Source organism: Cucurbita moschata, unplaced genomic scaffold (assembly GCF_002738365.1).
Source record: "Cucurbita moschata cultivar Rifu unplaced genomic scaffold, Cmos_1.0 Cmo_Scf00013, whole genome shotgun sequence".
NCBI classification, from domain to species: Eukaryota; Viridiplantae; Streptophyta; class Magnoliopsida; order Cucurbitales; family Cucurbitaceae; genus Cucurbita; species Cucurbita moschata.
The window spans coordinates 488,139-508,450 of NW_019268529.1; the positions used below are offsets into that span (position 1 = coordinate 488,139).

Consider the following 20,312-nt stretch of genomic DNA (forward strand, 5'->3'; position numbering starts at 1 on the left):
TTTTTTTTTTTTTTTTTTTTTTTTTCTCAGACTTCACTCTCCTAAAAGATGCCTAAATGCAGATACTAATGACAACTAATTTGCAGAAACCAGAACAGTAGTTAGATAACATCCCGTAGGCAAATAATAATTTTCCAGGGAAAGAGGGAAACAGATCAAAACAATATAACCACTAACCTTGATGAAACGTTTTCACTGTGATTCCCAGATGAAGGGTCAGGAGTTTCTCGCTGACCTAAGCTAGCTACTTCTTCATTGAGTTTCTATCATGACGAAGCTTTGATGTGAGACAAAAGCAAATGCAAAACACAGAAGGCTAAAGTCAACAGACAAATTGTAGGGCACTGAAAACATATACTCACATCAATTGAAGGATTAAAGCTTTGAAATGACAATCGACCTTGCAGAGCCCCGGGATGAGGATCTCCTTCAACTAAAACCACACTACACCATGAAAAAGGAAACCAGTTTCTTGAAAAAAGATATAGAAGAGACAAGCTTACAAAAATGGCACTGTTATGGTCATAAGCAGAGATTGGTTTGAAACGTAACGATGTCACACTAGACGCACATATAAAAGGTTGTTATTCTATCTAGATTTTCTGTATGCAAGGCAGGTACGAATTTAATTTGTACTATAGCGAACTACTTCCATCCAAGGCATATGTATTTCAAACTCAGAAAGCAAAACTCTAGCAATAATGATAAAGAGAAACAAAGAAAACCAAAACAGAATTCATCAAGGTTCGTTTCCAGAAACTAAAATGCTCCGGAAGAACAGTACTTTAGATTTGTGTACAATTTGTTAAATTGATCATGAAAAAACAAACATTAACAATCAGAGAAGGCGGTGAAACAACCATAAATAATAACTAACAAACAAAACAATTGAAAAGAAAAGTAGCCTACCACTTTCTGATAATATTACTCGAGGGAAATAAATTCTCCTCTGGTTTTACTTCTTCCTCTTTTTTAGGTTGCTCCTCTTTCTGAGCCGCCCTTTGCATGAACTGACAATTAAAAACAATAATTCACATTACGCCATGGTTTATTCACAATTTAAATCGGTTCTCACTCACGGATATCAATAACAATAACAATAATAATTGGTTCTTCACAAGTACAGCGCTGCAAGAACCAGAATCAAAACAAAGAAATCTAGAACATAATTCGGCAGTCCCTGAGAGAATTGATCGAAAACACAGAAAATTCAAGCCCTAATGAAGCATGAGAAAGGAGTAAATCTAATGAAGCTTAGTTTACCTTCAAGTTTCTTAACGTATTGGAAATCTCGCGCTTGGCCATAATAGCTAGGGCAAAGGAAAGCTCAAACCACGAACGTCACTCTCTAATCTCTTTTCTGTGTCTCTTTCGCTCTCGCGTTTACGTAGCGCGCGCAACCTTGAAGCTCTCTACAATCTGCGCCTTCGGGCAGGGAACGAGGGTTTCCCTGAGGATCAACGTTCAATTTGTTGATTACCCAATATAACCTCAAATCGACACCAAATTACAGATATGCCATTGGCCTTTTCAAACCGGTGGGCTGCCATGGAGAGTTTGCGCCCATCTAATAATATCCAAATAATAATAATAATAATAATAATCGTTTTGTTCTGATTTAATTACTTTTACACTCATTTTATTTTTAAATTTTCCTTAATAATTTATCTTTAATATCCTTAATAATTTGTCAATAATTTGCATTTTTTTTTAAAAAAAATTAAGTTTTCTGTCCATTAAATTTATAAATTTTAAACTTTCAATAAAGTTAAAAATATTTAATAAACTAATTTTTAATTTTTATATTTCATATTTTTAATATTCAAAATTTAAAGGTTAGTGTTTAAAGTAACATAAAATTCTAACTATATTGATATTTAGAAATCTATCAAATTATAAGTTAAAGGACTAAAACGTAATTTCAACTTGATATGATTAAAATAAAATTCGAGTTGTATTTTCAAATTACAATTATATGATTATATTTTATTTCTATATTCATGAATGCACGGGCCAACTTATGGGAGCCTCGAATTAAGAATACAGAGGAAAATTTGAAATACAGTCCTATTAAATCAGGAATTAGTGATTAAATGCTTAATTAACCTCAATAAGCACCACTAACCCCAATCCAACTGAATAGCAGCTTTTTCAAATATTTGCCATGAAAATCATGAACGGCTAAATCTATCTATCCATTAGCAAAGATGGAACAAAAAGGAAAAAAGATCTTAATGTACACTACAGCCGGAGTTATGTGGGGACAACTTGTGGCTCTAAAGGTGTAGAACCATCCTCCTCAACTGCTTGAACTGGGGGCGTTTCCACTCGTTTCTCGTCTGCGTCTACGAAACCTTGCTTGAATCTATCATAGTTTGTTACCTCGCATGGTTTAAATGGTCGTTCGCCCAAGACACGAACCAAGTCTTCTTGATGAAGAACTTCCTTTTCAAGCAACAATTCAGCAATTTGAGCCACTTGCTCTTTGTGCTCCTCTATCAGCTGGACCGTGCGCTCGTATGCCTTCCCAACCCATTCTCGTACCTCGGTGTCGATTATTGCAGCAGTCTTGCTACTGTAGGGTTTGGACATTTCAAAAGCGTCTTCTCTTGGAGGAAAAGAAAGTAGCCCCACTTTGTCACTAAATCCGTAGACTGCAACTTGAGCATAGGTCATCTTTGTGACTTTCTCCAAGTCATTTTGAGCTCCAGTTGAAATTTTACCTATTAAAACCTGTATTATCATACAAAATAGCCTTCTTCAACAACACAGCCAAGCAAGCCACAATAGAAACAAATTTCAAGAATTGCTAGCGCTAAGAACACCCTTTGATTTAAAGATTTCTGGACATTCCTGCCATTATTTATACATGGTGACAAATGAGGTCCATAAGACGCCCTTTGGTTTTATCGATCTATCCCTTACTACATCTTTTTTGTTATGAAAATTGAAATGCCGACCAAATTCATTAGTTTTTGAGACCATTCAACTGCTTTCAAGCTCTCTCTCACACTTTTCAATCCAAACCAAACTCATTCACGTTCACTTATTGTTGAGAATTGTTGGAAGGGAATCTCATATTCGCTAATTAAGGGATGTCATGGATTTATAAGTAAAGAATACATCTCCATTGGAATGAGGCCTTTTGGAGAAACCAAAAGCAAAGCCATGAGAGCTTGTGCTCAAAGTGGATAATATTCTACAATTGTGGAGAGTTGTGGTTTCTAACATGGTATCAGAGTCATGTCCTTAACCTAGTCATGTCAATAGAATCCTCAAATGTCGAACAAAGAAATTGTGAGCCTCAAAGGTGTAGTCAAAAGTGACTTTAAGTATTGAACAAATGGTGTACTTTGTTCGAGGGCTCCAAAGAAAGGAGTCTAACCTCGATTAAGAGGAGAGGCTATTCAAGGGGTCCATAGGCCTCAGAAGAGGCTCTATAGTGTACTTTATTCGAGGGGAGGATTGTTGGGAGAGAGTCCCACATTGACTAATTAAGCGGATGATCACGAGTGTACAAGTAAGGAATACATCTCTATTGGTATGAAGCCTTTTGGAAAAACTAAAATCAAAAGCAAAACCATGAGAGTTTATACTCAAAGTAGACAATATCATACCATCGTGGAGATTCATGGTTCCTAACACTTATATGTCACATTTTCAAACAACTTACTGAATAAGAATTGTGTCAGGGAGTTAAGTAAAGATGTCAGTGGACTAAAACTATAAGGACTATATATAACTACCTGTTCAGCAGCACGTCCACCGAGGGTCATGCAAGTCATATCAAAAAGTTGCTCCTTGGTCATGAGAAGATTTTCGTTGGGAACATACTGTGCAAACCCTAAAGCTGCTGTACCACGAGGAACAATTGTTACTTTCAACAAAGGTTCTGCATGCTCCAAGAACCAGCCAGTAACAGCATGGCCTGATTCATGATAGGCAACAGTTCGGCGCTCCAACTTGCTTATCACCTACTCAGTAGACAAAAGTATTTTATATTACTACAAAGTGACAATATTATCCAGGAATATGCTAAAGCCTAATCAAAAAGAGAGCAAACTACGTAGTGATGGATGTGAATTAGTTACCTTGTTCTTCTTTTCCAAACCACCTATTACTCTATCAATAGCTGATTCAAAATCTTCCATCTTGACCTGTGTGCCTTCATTCCTTGCAGCAATCAAAGCAGCTTCATTACAGACGTTTGCAATGTCTGCTCCAGCAAATCCGGGAGTTAATGCAGCCAGCCTTTGTGAGTAATATGTTGGTTCATGGTCAAGTTTGATCTTCTTTAAATAGATCTGAAAGATTTGCTCACGCCCATTGATATCAGGTCTGTCGATTGTAATTTGACGATCAAATCGACCAGGTCTCAGTAAAGCTTTGTCTAAGATATCAGGTCTATTAGTTCCAGCAAGTACAACAACACCAGACGTCGTTCCAAACCCATCCATCTCAACCAACAATTGATTTAGAGTACTTTCACGCTCGTCATTAGAACCCGAGAAACCTCCACGTCCTCTTGCACGACCAATTGCATCAATCTCATCAATAAAAATTATACTAGGAGCACATTGTCTGGCTTCTTGAAACAAGTTTCTAACCCTTGATGGTCCAACGCCAACAAACATCTCCATGAAATCTGAACCCGATATAGACAGGAAAGGCACACCTGATTCTCCAGCAGTTGCTTTTGCCAGTAAGGTCTTTCCAGTGCCGGGCGGTCCGACCAAAAGAGCACCCTTTGGAATTTTAGCCCCCAATTCCTCATACTTTCTAGGATTCTTCAAGAAGTGCACAAACTCCATTATTTCTTGTTTTGCCTCATCACAGCCAGCAACATCTTTGAAGTAGATCTGAAAAAGATTGGAAATAAAAAATTGGAAAATGTGTGGATTAACACAACAGTAACATCAAAGAGGGAACCTATGTGGATCCCCAAATTCTTCAAAGAAGAATGTAAATTTCTATACCTTATTCTTAGCATGCTTATCCACTTTCGTGATATGAGCTTTACCTATATTGAATATCCCTCGACCGCCCCTCCCACCACCTCCACCTCCAACACCTATTCCTCCTTGCATTCGGCGCCCCATATAAAAGAGGGACCCTAAAAGCAAGAGTGTTGGGGCAAATCTGATCAATTCTTGATACCAGACCATTTCAGAGACATATGTAACAGGTACAAAATCATGTGGGTCTACATTCAATGCCTCTTGAGCTTCCTCCAACTTCTCCTCAAATGACTCAATACTTCCAATATTGAAGAAGCATTTATATTGACCTCCATTTCCTCTAGTGGCAGCACCACTTGAAGAACCTTGGAGGACTTCGCTTGTTTGGTTACTTGGAGAACTCCTCACAAATACTTTTGCAACTGATTTATTAGAAACAACAATATGGTCTACCAGACCGGGTTCGAGATACTTGTTTTTGAACTCCTGGAAACTTATCTGCAGGGGAAAATTCCAGGTAATTAATGAATCATGAATCAAGATGCCAAATAAAAATAAAAAGTAAAAACCATTTCCCTAGCATTCAAAAACCCAAAGTACATTATCGAAAAAAAATTGTGTTTAATAACAAGGTGCAATAGAATGTAAAAGGATAAACCAGACTTCCTTCTCCAATAAAACAAAACCATGACAATAAAAATACCTGCTGTTGTTCACGAGGACCGAAAGAAAATGAGGAAAACAGAAGACCAATAACTATTAGAGGGGTGACTAAGTTCTGAAACTGCTTGATGAAGGCTTCCTGAAAACTCCCTTGGTCATCGGTGTTCGAGTCGCCTGAGATGAAGAAAAAATAAATAAAATTGCTGAAAACTTCTGAACGAAAACCTTGCAGCATGAAAACCAGTAAGTGACCTACTACAATGTTACAACATTTATTGCAAATGCTGTATGCAAGCGAACTCAACAATATTTCTACTTTTTTATTGGCATTCTCCACCAAAAAATAAACGTAACAAAAATCATGAAGTTCTTATCCAAATTATTGATTGATTAGCCAAAATACATGGTACAAAAACCAGCTAACAAGCTGAGTTGCTCGATCCAAAATAAGCCTAGTACAATGGCCAGGGAAGCAATTTCCAGACCATTAGAGAATCAGCTCTTGACAGACCGGATTTGGAGCAAATGCCAATTACTAAAGACTGTCTAATTGATATGAATATTAATCTCATTTCAGGATCAGTACCAGCTGCCCACTCTAACAAAAATGTAAACATATGCTCAAATTGTAACCACAAAAAGAATTAACACTTGTTCTAACAAAATGTGGCCCACGGTTCGAAATAAAACACGGGCCTCTAACAAAGAGAAACTAGTAAGACGGATGCAGAGATAAAAAAAAGAGTACCCAAAATAAAGCATGCTTAAGCACAAACACAGCTCCTCCAATGTAACAGCCCAATACCTGCTGTTGATCCGTTAGCCGTCAGCCTCACGGTTTTAAAACACATCTACTAAGGAGAGGTTTCCACACCCTTATAAGGAATGTTTCGTTCCCCTCTCCAACCGATGTGGGATCTCACATCCAATTGCCACTTCACGGCCCACTCAAATTCTTTAACGTAAGATTATGATCAAGAACATGGTAACCATACCACGATGGACAGAAAAACAAAAGAAGTCGAACAGAACCTCAAATTCAAATAATCTTCAAATTAAAACATCGGAAATAAATCAAGCAACTTTGAATCTCGCGAAACCCATGATCCCAGTCTAGGATCAACAAAAAGAGGGAAATGCAGAAAAATAGTCTTCATAGCACCTAAAACAAGAAAAAGGTTACCTTTAGACTCAGATTTTTGCCCGTTCCCTTTTGGAATTTCTTTCTTTCCTTTGGGATAAAAGTTCTCGTAGTCTGCAAAAATGTAGCAAAAGAATCACATTAAGCCTAGAATCCACGCCACAATTAAAAAAAAATGTATGTACAATAAGGCATCGTTTACTCGAGAAAGCACAAAATTGTTACAACAGCCGTGAAACTGATCGCAAAAATCAATATGGCTTAATCAGAAGAATGTCTAAAGAAATCTTACTTTTCTTCTTCGGGGCTTCGCTCGAGAAGAAACGCTGGAGTTTCGGATTCGCGAAGACAAAATTCAAGTCGGACAAACTTGCCTTGGGAACGGATTTGGACCGAGCCCCAACAAACGCAATATAGCCTCTCAAAAACCCTAAGATCCCATCTCTCTCCCCAGGGCAGGAATCGGCAGCCAAAATCGGTTCATTGATGTTCTTAATCGCCGCCCGTCCTCCACCATACACCAAATTCTACAATCGAAAGGAAACAAAACAAACTTCACAACTTCCCCCAGAAACAACATCATAAAAAACCATACACACACACACACAGATAAACGCTTACTCGGGCACGAGAAGAGCGCGGCAGAGAACGGCTGAGCCTGGAAAATATCATACTTCGAATGAAATCTCGAAGGAAAACGAACGGGATTTTTATAAATACGTCAATAATCAAAGTGCGCAGAAGAAGAAGAAGAAGATCAACAGATTGTAACCATTCGCCAAATGAATGCGGGAAATGGAAATGGATTAATGAAAACTAGAATGTCGAAATTGTCGGATTATCCGACGAATTGAGGGTGGCGGGCGGTAGAGGAAAATGGCGGTCTGGTCGACAATCCAATGGGGGAATTTTGAGAGAGAGATTTTAGGAATAGTGTTTGGACTTTGGAGGAAATTATACGTTAAAGAAGCGTCAGGCGGGTGGAGACGAGCCAAGGTGTCTACGCCCCGTTCGCTTTGGTTCGCCTGCCAAACAAGACGCCAAGCCCACAGAATTATTTATTTATTTATTTATTTATTTATTTATCTCTATATCTTCTATTATTTTCACCCGGGTTAAAAAAAAAGAAAACACACCTGTCCTCATGAAAAATAAATTTATTTGATGAGATAAATACATAAATAAAAGCTAAATTATTATTTTTTAAATACCTCCTCTTTTGTTGGATGATGAAAGTCTACGTCCCCTAATTTAGGGAATAATCATGAGTTTATAATTAATGAATACTCTCTTCGTTGGTATGAGGCCTTTTGGGGAAGTACAAAGCAAACCCATGAGAGCTTATGCTCAAAGTGGACAATATCATACTATTGTAGAGGGTCGTGTTCGTTTAACATGGTATTTAAACCATGCCCTAAACTTAGTCGTACCAATAGATTGGTAAATCTTCAAATATCGAACAAAGGACTCCTAGGAATACTCTCTCTATTGGTACGAGGCCATGAGAGCCTATGCTCAAAGCGGACAATATCATACCATTGTGGAGGATCGTGATTAATTTGGTAGATAAAGAATTAATATCGGTTGGAAATGGCGGTGGTGGTGGGCTTTGGATATTACTTGGCCCATATTAAACCGTTTCCATCTTTTTCTGGGCTTTTGTCCCATCGGACCACGAAATTTGATCGCCCAGAGTTCAAAATAAAAATTCCACGTAAGCATATAGTTTTTTATTTAATTTAAACTCAAATAATGTAGATATGACGTCATTTATATAGTCAAACATATGTATTAATTAATATAAAACTTAATTAATTTTATTCCTCTAATTAATTCACAAAATGATTTAAATAATGTGGATAAGAATAATAAAAAATAAAAAATTGGGATGAAATTTTATAAGATTGGGAATTCAATAATGCAAAATATGAATGGAAAGGTGACTTTAACAGACGTGTCTTTAGATTTAGACCACAAGATTAGCTGCCGATTAGTACCTGCTTAATCATGATTACCATATTTGATTAACCCCTAAAGCACTTTTTTTATCTTATTTTATTTTATTTTATTGGTGTCAATTTTCCTGTTAATTATCAGCATCACCAACCAACTAAAAATATCCATTTATTGGTTCCATTAATTGTATTATCTTTCTCTGCCGACTACCACCCATTTTATCTGTGCCCAATTTTGGATAATCAACACATTTTAAAATATTACTTTTAATTAATTAAGATGTGATTGCTCAACCATAAATAATTATACTGTTTTTTTTTTTAATTATTTCACTATCAAGAGCTAATAAATTAATTTAATTCATTTTTAGATTCTATCATAAATTTTGATGTAATATAATGTATTTAAAGTTTATTATTTTTGTTTAATAATATTATATTTATTCTCAACCCACTTTTTTTACTTCGGTTGGACTCCATATTTAAGGTTAGGAATCTCATTTAACTCGATCCGAGTTATTTGAAAATGACTTGGGTCGAAAATAAGATTCTTTAAAAATTTTAATGTCGTAGAAAGTGATATCGACATCACTTTTATGGTGAATCGATCAAGTTAATGTGAGATTCCATAATGGTTGAGAGAAGAACGAAACATTCCTTATAATAAGATGGTGGAAATCTCTCCGACACGGAAGCTTAGAAGGAAAAAATTCAAAAAAAACAATATCTGCTAATAGTGGACTAGCGATTGCAAATGGTATTAGAGTTAGACATGAGGCGGTTTGCTAACGAGAACGTTGGATCCCCCGAGGAGGGTGGATCGTGAGATCCCACGTTGGTTGGAGAGGGAAACAAAGCATTACTTATAAGTGCGTGGAAACCTTTCACTATACAGTTTTAAAATCTTAAGGAGAAACTCAGAAGTGAAAGCTCAAAGAGAAAAATACCTGTTAGTGATAGACTTAGGCCATTACTGGTATTAGAGTCAAACACGGGACGGTGTGCCAACGAGAACGTTTGGTTCTCCAAGGAGGGTAGATTGTGAGATCCCACATTCGTTGGCGAGGGAAACGAAACATTTGTTATAAGGCAGAGTCAGACACGGGACGGTGTGTCAACGAGAACGTTTGGTCTTCCAAGGAGGGTGGATTGTGAGATCCCACATTCGTTGGTGAGGGAAACGAAACATTTCTTATAAGACGTGGAAACCTCTCCCTAGTATACGCGTTTTAAAATCTAAGGGAAAACTCATAAGGGGAATCTCAAAAAGAACAATATCGACCAGTGATAAGATAAGGGAAAGCTCAAAAAGAACAATATCCGTTAGTGGTAAGCTTGGGTTGTTACAAATGATATCAGAGTCAGACACTGAGTTCCCCAAGGGGTAGATTGTGAGATCTCACGTTGGTTGAGAAAGGGAACAAAACATTCCTTATAAGTCAGACACTGGGTGTTATGCGAGCGAGGACGTTGGGTCCTCCAAAGGGTGGATTGTGAGATCTCACATTAGTTAGAGAAGAAAACGAAGCATTCCTTATAAACATTCGTGATACCTTCCCAACCATCGATGAACCGAAGCCCTAATCAACTATAAACATATTTAAAAGGGGTTTTTATACAAAGGTGGAAGTTGGGTGAGTAATGATTTATGGACATGGGTTAAGTTCACTTTTTATGGACACAAACAACCCTTCCTTTCTTTTCTCCCTCAAAACCTTTACCGTTTTGTTGATGCTGTTCTTCACGAGACTCTATATTCCTCTAGGGTTCTTCATAAATCTTCTTCTTCTTCTTCTTCTTCATCATCTACGAACTCGATTTCTTCGCACGAAAGCCGAACCGATAGCCATGGAGGTCCGATCGATAGCAGCCATTATTTGTTGGCGCAGCACCATCAAGATTCACAAGGCTTCCCATCTTTAAATTTCTCTCTTCATTGAAGAAAGAAGAACAAAGGCTTCTCCTTTGGGAATCTTGATGATGCTGCATCGTCAATTACATGGCTTATAAATGAAATCCAGAATTTGGGTTCAGATTTTGAGGCCATTTCTGAATCTGGGTAGCTTTTAGATTTTCATTTGTAATTATCTTTGTTTTTCGACTATTTTTGGACAAACATATTGAATGGACCACTCGTTTTGTACTATGTTTTACTGTCTACTGCTTTTTTCCACCCTAATTTACTATCCTTCCGCCTTCGAATATGTGCTTCAAATACTTCCAAAAATTTAAAATTTTGATTGTTTTTTCAATGAATTTCATTGTTTTTGCTAGATTTTGTGGACATCAACAGTGGCAGAAGCCAGCTGAGTTGAAAACACAGCGTCTCGACAGTATTAATAACATAGAGAAGAAGAACACCACGTTGAGACATTGATTATGTTGTAAGATCCCTTGCACGCATGTCTTATGTTGGACGAGGAAACTTTGGACTCGTCTCGAAAGTATCGGGTATTGTCGAGATATTGCAATGATTTCTTTAATATGCTCGTTTTCATCTTCGGATTTGGAAGTTATTAGTTTTTGTCTCAACGGTTTAGGGTTAAGATTGTGGTATCAGTTTAGGGCTTTCTGTAATGTAACACAGCTCATATGGTCTTCTTTGGTTTTTTTCTTTCGAGTTTTCCTTCAAGGTTTTTAAAACGTGTCTGTTTCTACACCCTTGTAAATAATATTTTTGGATTTTTCCTTTCGTATCTGCTAGGAGAGGTTTCGAGGAAGAGGTTTTTATTTTTGGGCTTTCCCTTTCGTGTTTGCTACGGAGAGGTTTCCACACTTTGGGCTTTCTCTCTCGACCTTCCCTTTAAAGCTTTTAAAATGTGTCTATTAGAGAGATTTTCACACCCTTATAAAGGATCTCACAATCCATTTAATGTGAGACCCGCTGACACCCGTTCCTTTCTCCAATTAATGTGAGACCCCTCAATCCACCCCCTTTCAGGGCCTAGTGTCTTTGCTAGCACACCACCTCGTGTCCACCCCCTATGGGGCTCAGCCTCCTCGTTGGCACATCTCCCGATATCTATCTTTGATACTATTTGTGACAGCTCAAACATACTGTTAGCATATATTGTCCTTTTTGAGTTTTTTCTAACAGACTTCCCCCTCAAGGTTTTTAAAACGCGTCTACTAGGGAGAGGTTACCACACTCTTATAAAGAATATTCCGTTCTCCTCCACGACGTGGAATCTCACGTGTAATCTCGAGATGTAATTCGAGTTTAGGGCAAATCAATATAGATTTGTAGCTTTTATGCTTCTAACTTATTTGATTTTGCTTTATTAGAGGGAAAATTATTCTACCACTTAAATTTGCCTCCCTATTGATTTTTGTGGTTGAAATTGAAAGAGGTGCACCAATACGAACAAAAGAGGCAACAATAAAGGCTTTTGTGAGCGAGACAAGTCAATCAGGTGCGCATAGGTTATTTGTAGCTCTATGTGATATTCAAACAATGCATTATTAGGACATTATACATATGTACTTATATTTCTACTTATATGCTCTAATTAATTAGCCCATCACAAACTAAGCCTAACCCTAATTAGGTAAAATAACGATGATTTTCTCTCGTGTTTTGGGTCATATCGAGGACTTCTTATTATGGTTCTACGTTAATGTCCAACTCTTAATGGAGAATTTGATGTACCGACTCTTGTCGTGCGTGTAAAAGTTTATGTTTTGATATATCTTTCAGGTCATAATAAGCCGTGTTAATAACTTAATATTTATTATGTTAGACCATTTGTAATTGATATGTTCAGGGATAATATGGTTCGGTAATTTATGTTCGTGTCATAGAAATGATAGACATGATTAGTTCCTATTGTGGGTTGACGTTGTCTAATAAGAATATGTTCGTGGGTTTTTAGAGGTAAAAAATGAGCGATACGTCAATTGCAAAATCGACTTTACTTCATAAAATTAAATATATACATGAACAGGGGATCTCGAACGGAGAATAACACACAACATTCTAAGTTGTTTCCTATCGAATATTGTCGAATCAACCTAGATTTATTTTATTTCTTAATTAGTAAATCATCATCCTTAAATTATAAAAGAAAACATATATTAAATAAAAGATTTTCCAAGGTTTGGATGAACATCATTAAATCATTAACCTTATCTATGAAACAATGGTCTAAATGGATGGAGAAGTTGATGGTGTCATTAAATAACCCTAAATTTGAGGACTTGGTCTTCTGACCCATATGCTTGTGCCCTCCACATGATAGCATGTGGGACAGGGACACCCCTAAAGGCTCTGAAAGCCTCACATGAGTTCAAGCTTGCAAAATTTATCGGGAAAGGTAAATTCATACCGCGCCGAATGTTTATAAGCGATTATACGACACTTACTCACTCTTACCACTGAGTGAGTCAGCCAACTCAAAATAGTGTTGGCATTCGGCCAAACGACGTATACCCATGCTTAGAAAGTTTTAGAAAACGAGATAGAGAGATTTTAAAAAGAGAGTTTAAAATGTTATAGACTATAAGCGAAAAAGACAACACAACAACTTAGATAGCATATAACTTCGTGTAAGAAGAGTTAACGACTAGTCGCATCTCCCTATAGTATATTCTAAGGCATTTCAGATCTAACAAACGTAGATTTTGCCAAAACGTCAAAACTATATATCATGAAAGTCATAAACAACACGTCTTAAACAAGCATGACCGTAACACTCGTGTCCTCCACATGATAACAAGTGGGACACCCAAAACGCTCCTATTCTAGGGTACCCCAAAATTAAAAAGAAAGAAAAAAAAGCCCTAGGGGAAAGGTGAATTCGTACACCAGCTTAAAAACATGCCATGTGCTTCTTGTTTTTTGACCAATCAAATCCTCGTACGGCTCCCCCACCTTCTTATAATTGCAGCTTAATTAATCATTAATATTCTTCATTATCAACAAATTCCCTCTCCATTTTCACTTAATTTCAATAAAACATTAATCCAGCAGTAATTTCATGATTTTAAATCATTTCAAATCGAAACGACGTCGTCCTCCTCCTCCTCCTCCTCCAATGACAGCTAGAAACAAAAATCATTAAATAATATGATGGAGAAATTAATTATTTCTGGTGCCTATACTTTTTAAAATATGCTGTGCGTGACACATTATTATTACTATTCAATGCTCCAACATTTCTACCTCACCATATAGCTTTTGACCAGTCAAACTTTTAATTTATTTCACTATTTTCTTTCCTATTGCATAAAATCTGTATAATTAAAGTTTTTTTTTTATAATATATATTTTGAAAATTAAAAAATATATATATATATATATACGTTCTTATTTAATTTTATGTTAATTATTTGTATTAGTATCTAATGATGATTATATCCAAGGATTAATTAGGTGGGGGAATATTTGATAACATAATTAAATGCGGATTATGAAGCAGCATATAACAGAGATCAAATTGGGTCACATGCTTATATAGTTAATAATCATACATTAATGCCTTAATTATTATATTCTAACTATACTTTGGATTTAATTTCTAACTCTCTTATATTACCGTTAATTAAATTCCTGTAGCTGCATGTGCTTGAGATTCTCTATTGTTGTTATTGTTATTATTATTATTATTATAATACTCTGATAAGCTCCAATTTTATGATTTTGACACGATCATTATACTTTTTCGATCGATTTTGTACTTTCGTCGAATCTTAGGTAAGTGTAACAGTTTAAGCCCACCGCGAGTAGATATTGTCCTTTTTGGGTTTTACCTTTGGAATTTTTCCTCAAGGTTTTTAAAACGGGTCTGTTAGGGAGAGGTTTTCACACCCGTATACAGACTGTTTCGTTCCCCTCTCCAACCTATATGAGATCTCACAATTCACCCCCCTTTGAGTCCCAGCGTCCTTGATGACACTCGTTCCTCTCTCCAATCGATGTGGGATCTCATAGTGAGATTCTCAACAACACGACCCATATGCTTCTACATCAATCTGGAACTTTGACGGAATGTGATTGAACCCTTTGTTAGGTCAAAATGGCATTTCGAGAGTTCCCGATTAGCATTATACCAAACCAATATGTCCCAATATGTAGTGTAATACCCTAGTAAGCTCCAATTTTATGATTTTGACACGATCATTACACTTTTTTCATCCAATTTTGTAGCTCCATCAAACCTTAAGCGAGATTCTCAACAACACGGCCCATGCACTTCTCGATCGAATATTACTATTTTACAATTTTCACAATTTATATATAAATAAAATAAAATAAAAGGGTAAATTAGGTAAAAAAAAAAAATTAGGGAAAATGAAGTAGGTGGACACAGATTCCGAGAAGAAGAGAAGAGAAGGGCAGCGGTGCGGAATGAGCAGTTACCTCAGAGTGAGTGAATTTTGTGTTTATGTGTGTTAAATACAGAATCGTACACCCACGTCGATCACTCCAAGCTTTTAAATATTAATTTTCTTTTAATTATAATATTACCCATTCCCCCACATATTATTCCAATTTTAAAATAAATAATTATTAATTACAAAATATAAAAAATAAAATAAACACTTTTATAATTTTTATTTTTATTTTTTCATAACAATTATATTTATCTTTTACAAAATCCCCTTCCAAATTATTGTATTCATTTATTTTAAAACTTTACTATTTTATTAGGGGTAATTTCGTCATTTTGTTTAAAGTAATTCATGTAATTTAATCCTTAGTGTTGAAACGAAACCAATTTTAGGTGTTTTGTATTAGTGAATTACGAGTTTAACCTTCCTTTGAAAGATTAAAAGATAAAAATATATATATGAGAATGAGGTCCAATTGTTTGAACCCTACCAACCTCACACTCTTCACTACACCCATAGAAGCAGTGGATCTCCATTTTTGAGACAAATAAATCTACAAATTATTTATTTATTTATTTATTTATTTTTGGAGGTATAATTTTGAGAAACCAAAACCACCCCACCATTTGATTTTCCGCCATTAATGGAAGAAAAATGGAAGCTTTCCAGAAAGGAATCTTCTTCTTCTTCTTCTAAGTCCTTCTTCTCCAGAACCTCTTCCTCCAAGCTGCCATTGCTAAGAAGCTTATCCCATAAGCACACTCCCTCCGCCGCCGCCGCCGCCGCCGCCTCCTCCTCCGCCAAGTCCCCCTTCGATCTCCGCCGCAGCTCCTCCCAGAAAAACCCCTCCATTGGCCACAAATGCAGCAGCTTGGCTAAAGAACAAAAGGCCAGATTTTACATCATGCGACGATGTGTCGCAATGCTTGTCTGTTGGCATAAACATGGCGATCCATGAACAAAGTAAGCATTTTTAGTCTCCAAAGATCTTGGATTTTGTTCCTTTTTTTTTTTTTTTGTTCGATTCAAAAATGTAATTAGATTTGTGGGTTAATGTCGATCTAGCTCCAAATTTTGCTTAATACCCTGTAATAATAGAGAGAATAGTTATTTAAAAATTTAATTAGCCATGGTGTTCTATTGTTCATCTATTTACTTGGTTTCCCATCTGGTTTTTTTTTTATAGGAAGGTGCCAAAAATGTACATTTTAGTGGGGATGTGAAACCCAATATGTCTATAGATTCTCTTTCAATTGGTGGATTCACTTTTTCTCTTCTCCCCTTTTTTCCTACAAAATTACACACCCCAATAACCCTACTCGACTGATTATTCTTCGTGCACGTTGTTCTAATGTGGCTGACGGGTTTGAATCATTGAATGTAGAAAAGAAAACCCGAAAACCCGTTTTATTAGAGGTCGAGAAATGTTGGAGTATTGAGGTTGTAGCATGTCGCTTTGATGTGGCTAATATTTTTGAATAGTTGAATGCGTATTTATTAGAGGGCAAGATGATGAATGTTAGAGTATCGAGGTTGTAACATGTTGTAATGTGGCTAATGGTTTTGAATAGTTGAGTGTAGAAAAAAAACCTGAAGACATGTATTTGTTAGAGGCCAGGGTGATAAATTTTGGAGTGTCGAGGTTGTAGTATGTCACTCTAGTGTCGCTGATGATAGTTGAACGTAGAGAAAAAAAACCTGAAAATACGTATTTATTAGAGGCAGATAAATGTTAGGGTATCGAAGTTGTAGCATGTCATTTTAATGTGGCTACCGAATTTGAATAGTTGAATGGAGAAAAGAAAATCCGAAAATGTGTATTTTTGGAGGTCGATAAATGTTTTTCTTTTGGGACGATCCATATTCTATAACGCAATGTATAAACCATCTTTCTCTACATGCGTTGGTGCCCTTGCCAATGGTATTGCCACCATGTTTTCTCGGGCAAGCTTTCTCTCGTGTAAACAAGCGTAAGAGCGAGCTAGTGAAGCCTTCAATTTAGGAGCTTCATCCCTTATCCCTCACCTTACCCTTTTCGTCTTTTTTGTATTCGAGACATAGCGCTTGTATGTGAGAGACAAATGTCAGATTCAGCAAACGGAAGCGAGAAAAAGATAGTGAAATCAAGGAGACGAATCACTCACGAGTAAGGGAATCTAAATACGACTCTAGAATGATATCAGCCTTTAAGTGCAAAGTATCCCAGTTGAAGCCAAAAATTCGGGATAGTCAGCCTCTATACATGTTACCACTTACGGTGAGGAATGAATTCCAACGGAAAAAACAAAGGAAGGAAGGTCATTTCTTATTTTTTTCTCTCGAAAGAGGATAAGGGGATGCAACCTATCCACAGAGTAAAGAGAGGGTTTGTTACAATGATTCGAGAGTCCCTTTTCTCCAGAGGTTAGGACATCGTCTTTTCATGTCGAACACACGGGTTCAATTCCCATAAGATTTGTTAGATATTTAGTTCGTAATTTACGAGATTTCTTAACGAGTTCATAGACTTTCAAAATCATGTCTATATTTTAGTTTGTACAGCACGAAAAATGACCGCAAAGAACAGTAATTTTGCAAGATCTTTCCCGGGATCGAAGTTACCAACGACGTTTTGGTTGTCAACTTTGTGGCTCCGACCGACGTCGTTCATTCGATGGTGCGTCTGTTTAGTAAAACCATCAAGGAGAGAAAAGGAGATGAGATGTTGGTGGAGCACAGCTACAAAAATGGCCCTCCATGTCCATAGATTGTATAGAAATCAGAAGCATTTGGGCCATTTTTCAGACTGAAGTTCTTGGCTAATCACAGGCGACTTTTTTACATTTTAATGATTTATAAATTAACCCTAAGTTGTTAAATCTCTAATCCACCCGAAATCTCCCTCATTTGTGGGCTTGACACGTAAGAATCGTTAATAACGTGTCTGTTTGAGAGGTTTTTACATCCTTATAAGCGTTCAGTGTCTTTCTTGGCACACAGCTCGGTGTATGGCTCTTTCCACCCTTATAAGGGCTCAGCATCCTCACTAACACACCTCTCGGTGTCTGACTCTTTCCACCACATCCCTATAAGGGCTCAGCGAAGACGTTGACATACTGTCCAATGTCTGGCTCTAATAGCATTTGTAATGATCCAAATCCACGGTTAATATATATTGTTCTCCTTGTGCTTTTCCTTCTAGGTTTCTTCTCCAAGTTTTAAAACGCGTCTACTAGAGAAAAGTTTTTACATTTTTGTAAGGAATATTTCGTTCTCCTCTTCCTGAGAAAACTTGTACACGGATATTGTGTTTGTTACACACTACAATACTTAAGTTAGAGAGTAAAGAAGCGTAACATGTTGAGGATTGTTGGAAGGAGTCCCACATTGGTTAATTAAGGGGAAGATCGTCGGTTTTTAAAGGAAGGAACACTATCTCCATTAGTATGAGGCATTTTGGGGAAAGACCGAGAGTTTATGTTCAAGATGGACAATATCATACCATTGTAGAGGTTTGTGGTTTCTAACATGGTACAAAGCCGTGCTCCAAGCTTAGCCTCGTCAATAGAATCTTCAAATTGAGCGTATTAATGCTTTTCCACCGTGGGACGTTTCAATTCACGTTCGGTTGGTGAATTAAAATCAATCCCGGCCAACCAAACACTGCCTTGAAGGATCTCAAGTTTAGCCCAATAAACAGAAAAGGACATTCAACCAAACTCTAGGCTTGAAAGCCAAGAACAACAAGGTTCAATTGCCATTGATTCAAAATTGAATGCTACCAAACCAAAAGGCTTATTTACTCTGTGGCTCTCAAGTTTTACACCTGAAAAAACAGATCTATCTAATACCCTTTCATAGCGATAGGAAGTGCTTAATGATTACGAGACATTTTGGAGACATGAGAGCTTATGTATGAAGTGGACAATATCATACCATTGTGAAGAGTTTAGTTTCTATAACATTATATATCAAAGTCATGCTCTTAACTTAATCATGTTAATAGAATCTTCAAAAGTCGAACAAAGAAGTAGTTAGTCTTGAAGAGATGGTCAAAAGTGACTCAAACTGAATACCAGCCGAATACAACAGATTCGAAAGTGGCTAAATCAGTCAGAACGTAGATTAAAAGCTATCTTGTGAACAGAGGAAAAGAAAAGAACAACAAAATCCGAGGGAAGTGAAGCAAGGATTGTAGCCACTCTCGCTCAGGTACTTCGGGTACAGGGAAACACCAACCCAATGGAGAAGAAAAAAAGGGATTCCCAAGTGTCAAACTTATGTTCGAAGCAAGGATTGTGACCACTTCTCAAGTTCAAAGTTCAAACTACTATAAGGTCATTTTTCTCGTTCAAGTTCACGTTCACGTTCACACGTGAGGGAGAACGAACGAGATTATTCGGCATGTGTGTATTAACCTAAAAAGAAAGAAGAAAAATTGTGAAAGAGAAAGTAAATGTAGGTTTCATACCAGACTGGAGCTTATCAGAATATTCCAAATTGCAGCAGAGCAACAGCATGTAAAGATCTGCCATATTCAAAGCAAGAAGAACAAAAAAACAGCCAAAATCCCATGGGGTATGGAGATAATGGGTGGGGAAGATCTCCAAAACAATCCTTGCCTTTTGGTTCAGTAAACAAAACACAGTTGCCCACCTCTCTCATAATTCCACATGCTAAATTTCTCCCATCTCTTCAATTATTGCTTGCCAGCCAGCTCCATAACACCTCCATCCCCCTTCCCCCTATATTATCAAATCATATTTGGTTCAAGCTTCAAGAACCATTCCCCATTTCAGCACCAACATTCCACAAAATCTGCCATAACAATTAGTTCAATCTTCTTCTCTCAACTCACAAGCAGCTCAGAATCAGGGAAAGTTTCAGTCTGTGTAACCCATTCGGATAAATGTTAAAAAGGGATCCTAAGTGTAACCGTTAGTTTCACAGTTTTAAAACGTGTCTACAAGGGAGAGGTATCCACACCCTTATAAAGAATGTTTCGTTTCCCTCTACAACCAATGTGGGATCTCACAATTCACCCCCTTCTTAGCGTCCTTGCTGGCACACAACCCGATGTCTAGCTCCAATACCATTTGTATCAGCCCAAACACACCCGCTAACAAATATTTGTCCACTTTGGCCCGTTTCGTATCGCTGCCAGCCTCGCGGTTTTAAAACGTGTCTTCTAGGGAGAAGTTTTCACTCTTATAAAGAATGTTTCGTTCTCCTCTTCAAACAATGTTTCATCTCATAAATTCGTAGGGTATACATAAAAACATCTCC

The 20,312-nt window shown here is 37.0% G+C and overlaps 3 protein-coding genes and 1 long non-coding RNA gene across 5 annotated transcripts in view; 2 read left to right on the plus strand and 2 right to left on the minus strand.

The window, feature by feature from the left end:
* LOC111451657 overlaps nucleotides 1-1,459 on the minus strand; it is a 2,814-nt gene extending 1,355 nt beyond the window's left edge. The window contains exons 1-4 of the mRNA XM_023092148.1: nucleotides 1,264-1,459; nucleotides 910-1,010; nucleotides 363-444; nucleotides 178-263 (exon numbers count right to left, since the gene is read on the minus strand). Of these exons, the coding sequence (XP_022947916.1) occupies nucleotides 178-263; nucleotides 363-444; nucleotides 910-1,010; nucleotides 1,264-1,305 (311 nt within the window). The 5' untranslated portion in view covers nucleotides 1,306-1,459. The remainder of the gene's footprint in view (nucleotides 1-177; nucleotides 264-362; nucleotides 445-909; nucleotides 1,011-1,263) is intronic.
* A 525-nt stretch (nucleotides 1,460-1,984) lies between these two features.
* Nucleotides 1,985-7,699, minus strand: LOC111451190 (ATP-dependent zinc metalloprotease FTSH 10, mitochondrial-like). The gene is made up of 8 exons (XM_023091512.1): nucleotides 7,384-7,699; nucleotides 7,055-7,289; nucleotides 6,805-6,876; nucleotides 5,662-5,795; nucleotides 4,977-5,456; nucleotides 4,092-4,859; nucleotides 3,747-3,974; nucleotides 1,985-2,733 (listed from the first exon to the last, which is right to left on the minus strand). Exons 1-8 carry the CDS (start codon nucleotides 7,432-7,434, stop codon nucleotides 2,254-2,256), a joined length of 2,448 nt encoding a protein of 815 aa, XP_022947280.1. The 5' UTR covers nucleotides 7,435-7,699; the 3' UTR covers nucleotides 1,985-2,253.
* Nucleotides 7,700-10,209: 2,510 nt separating this feature from the next.
* On the plus strand, nucleotides 10,210-12,512 carry LOC111451194. Its single transcript, XR_002711943.1, has 2 exons — nucleotides 10,210-11,168; nucleotides 12,005-12,512. It is a non-coding gene; the product is annotated as an uncharacterized LOC111451194 (long non-coding RNA).
* Nucleotides 12,513-15,588: 3,076 nt separating this feature from the next.
* LOC111451193 lies at nucleotides 15,589-17,335 on the plus strand. 2 transcript variants are annotated; one of them, XM_023091515.1, is made up of 2 exons: nucleotides 15,589-16,010; nucleotides 17,103-17,335. In XM_023091515.1, exon 1 carries the CDS (start codon nucleotides 15,691-15,693, stop codon nucleotides 16,003-16,005), a length of 315 nt encoding a protein of 104 aa, XP_022947283.1. In that variant the 5' UTR covers nucleotides 15,589-15,690; the 3' UTR covers nucleotides 16,006-16,010; nucleotides 17,103-17,335. The 2 variants fall into 2 exon arrangements, with proteins under 2 accessions (XP_022947283.1, XP_022947284.1); XM_023091516.1 differs by lacking the exon at nucleotides 17,103-17,335 and adding an exon at nucleotides 16,234-16,264.
* The last annotated feature ends 2,977 nt before the right edge of the window (nucleotides 17,336-20,312 follow it).

Coding starts and splice junctions, on each gene's coding strand:
- LOC111451190 (XM_023091512.1), bottom strand. CDS start 7,434: ATGATATTTTCCAGGCTCAGCCGTTCTCTGCCGCGCTCTTCTCGTGCC. Junction 5,457..5,661: donor GTCCTCGTGAACAACAGCAG/GTATTTTTATTG, acceptor TTTCCCCTGCAG/ATAAGTTTCCAGGAGTTCAA. Junction 3,975..4,091: donor GTTTGGAAAAGAAGAACAAG/GTAACTAATTCA, acceptor TCTACTGAGTAG/GTGATAAGCAAGTTGGAGCG.
- LOC111451193 (XM_023091515.1), top strand. CDS start 15,691: ATGGAAGAAAAATGGAAGCTTTCCAGAAAGGAATCTTCTTCTTCTTCT.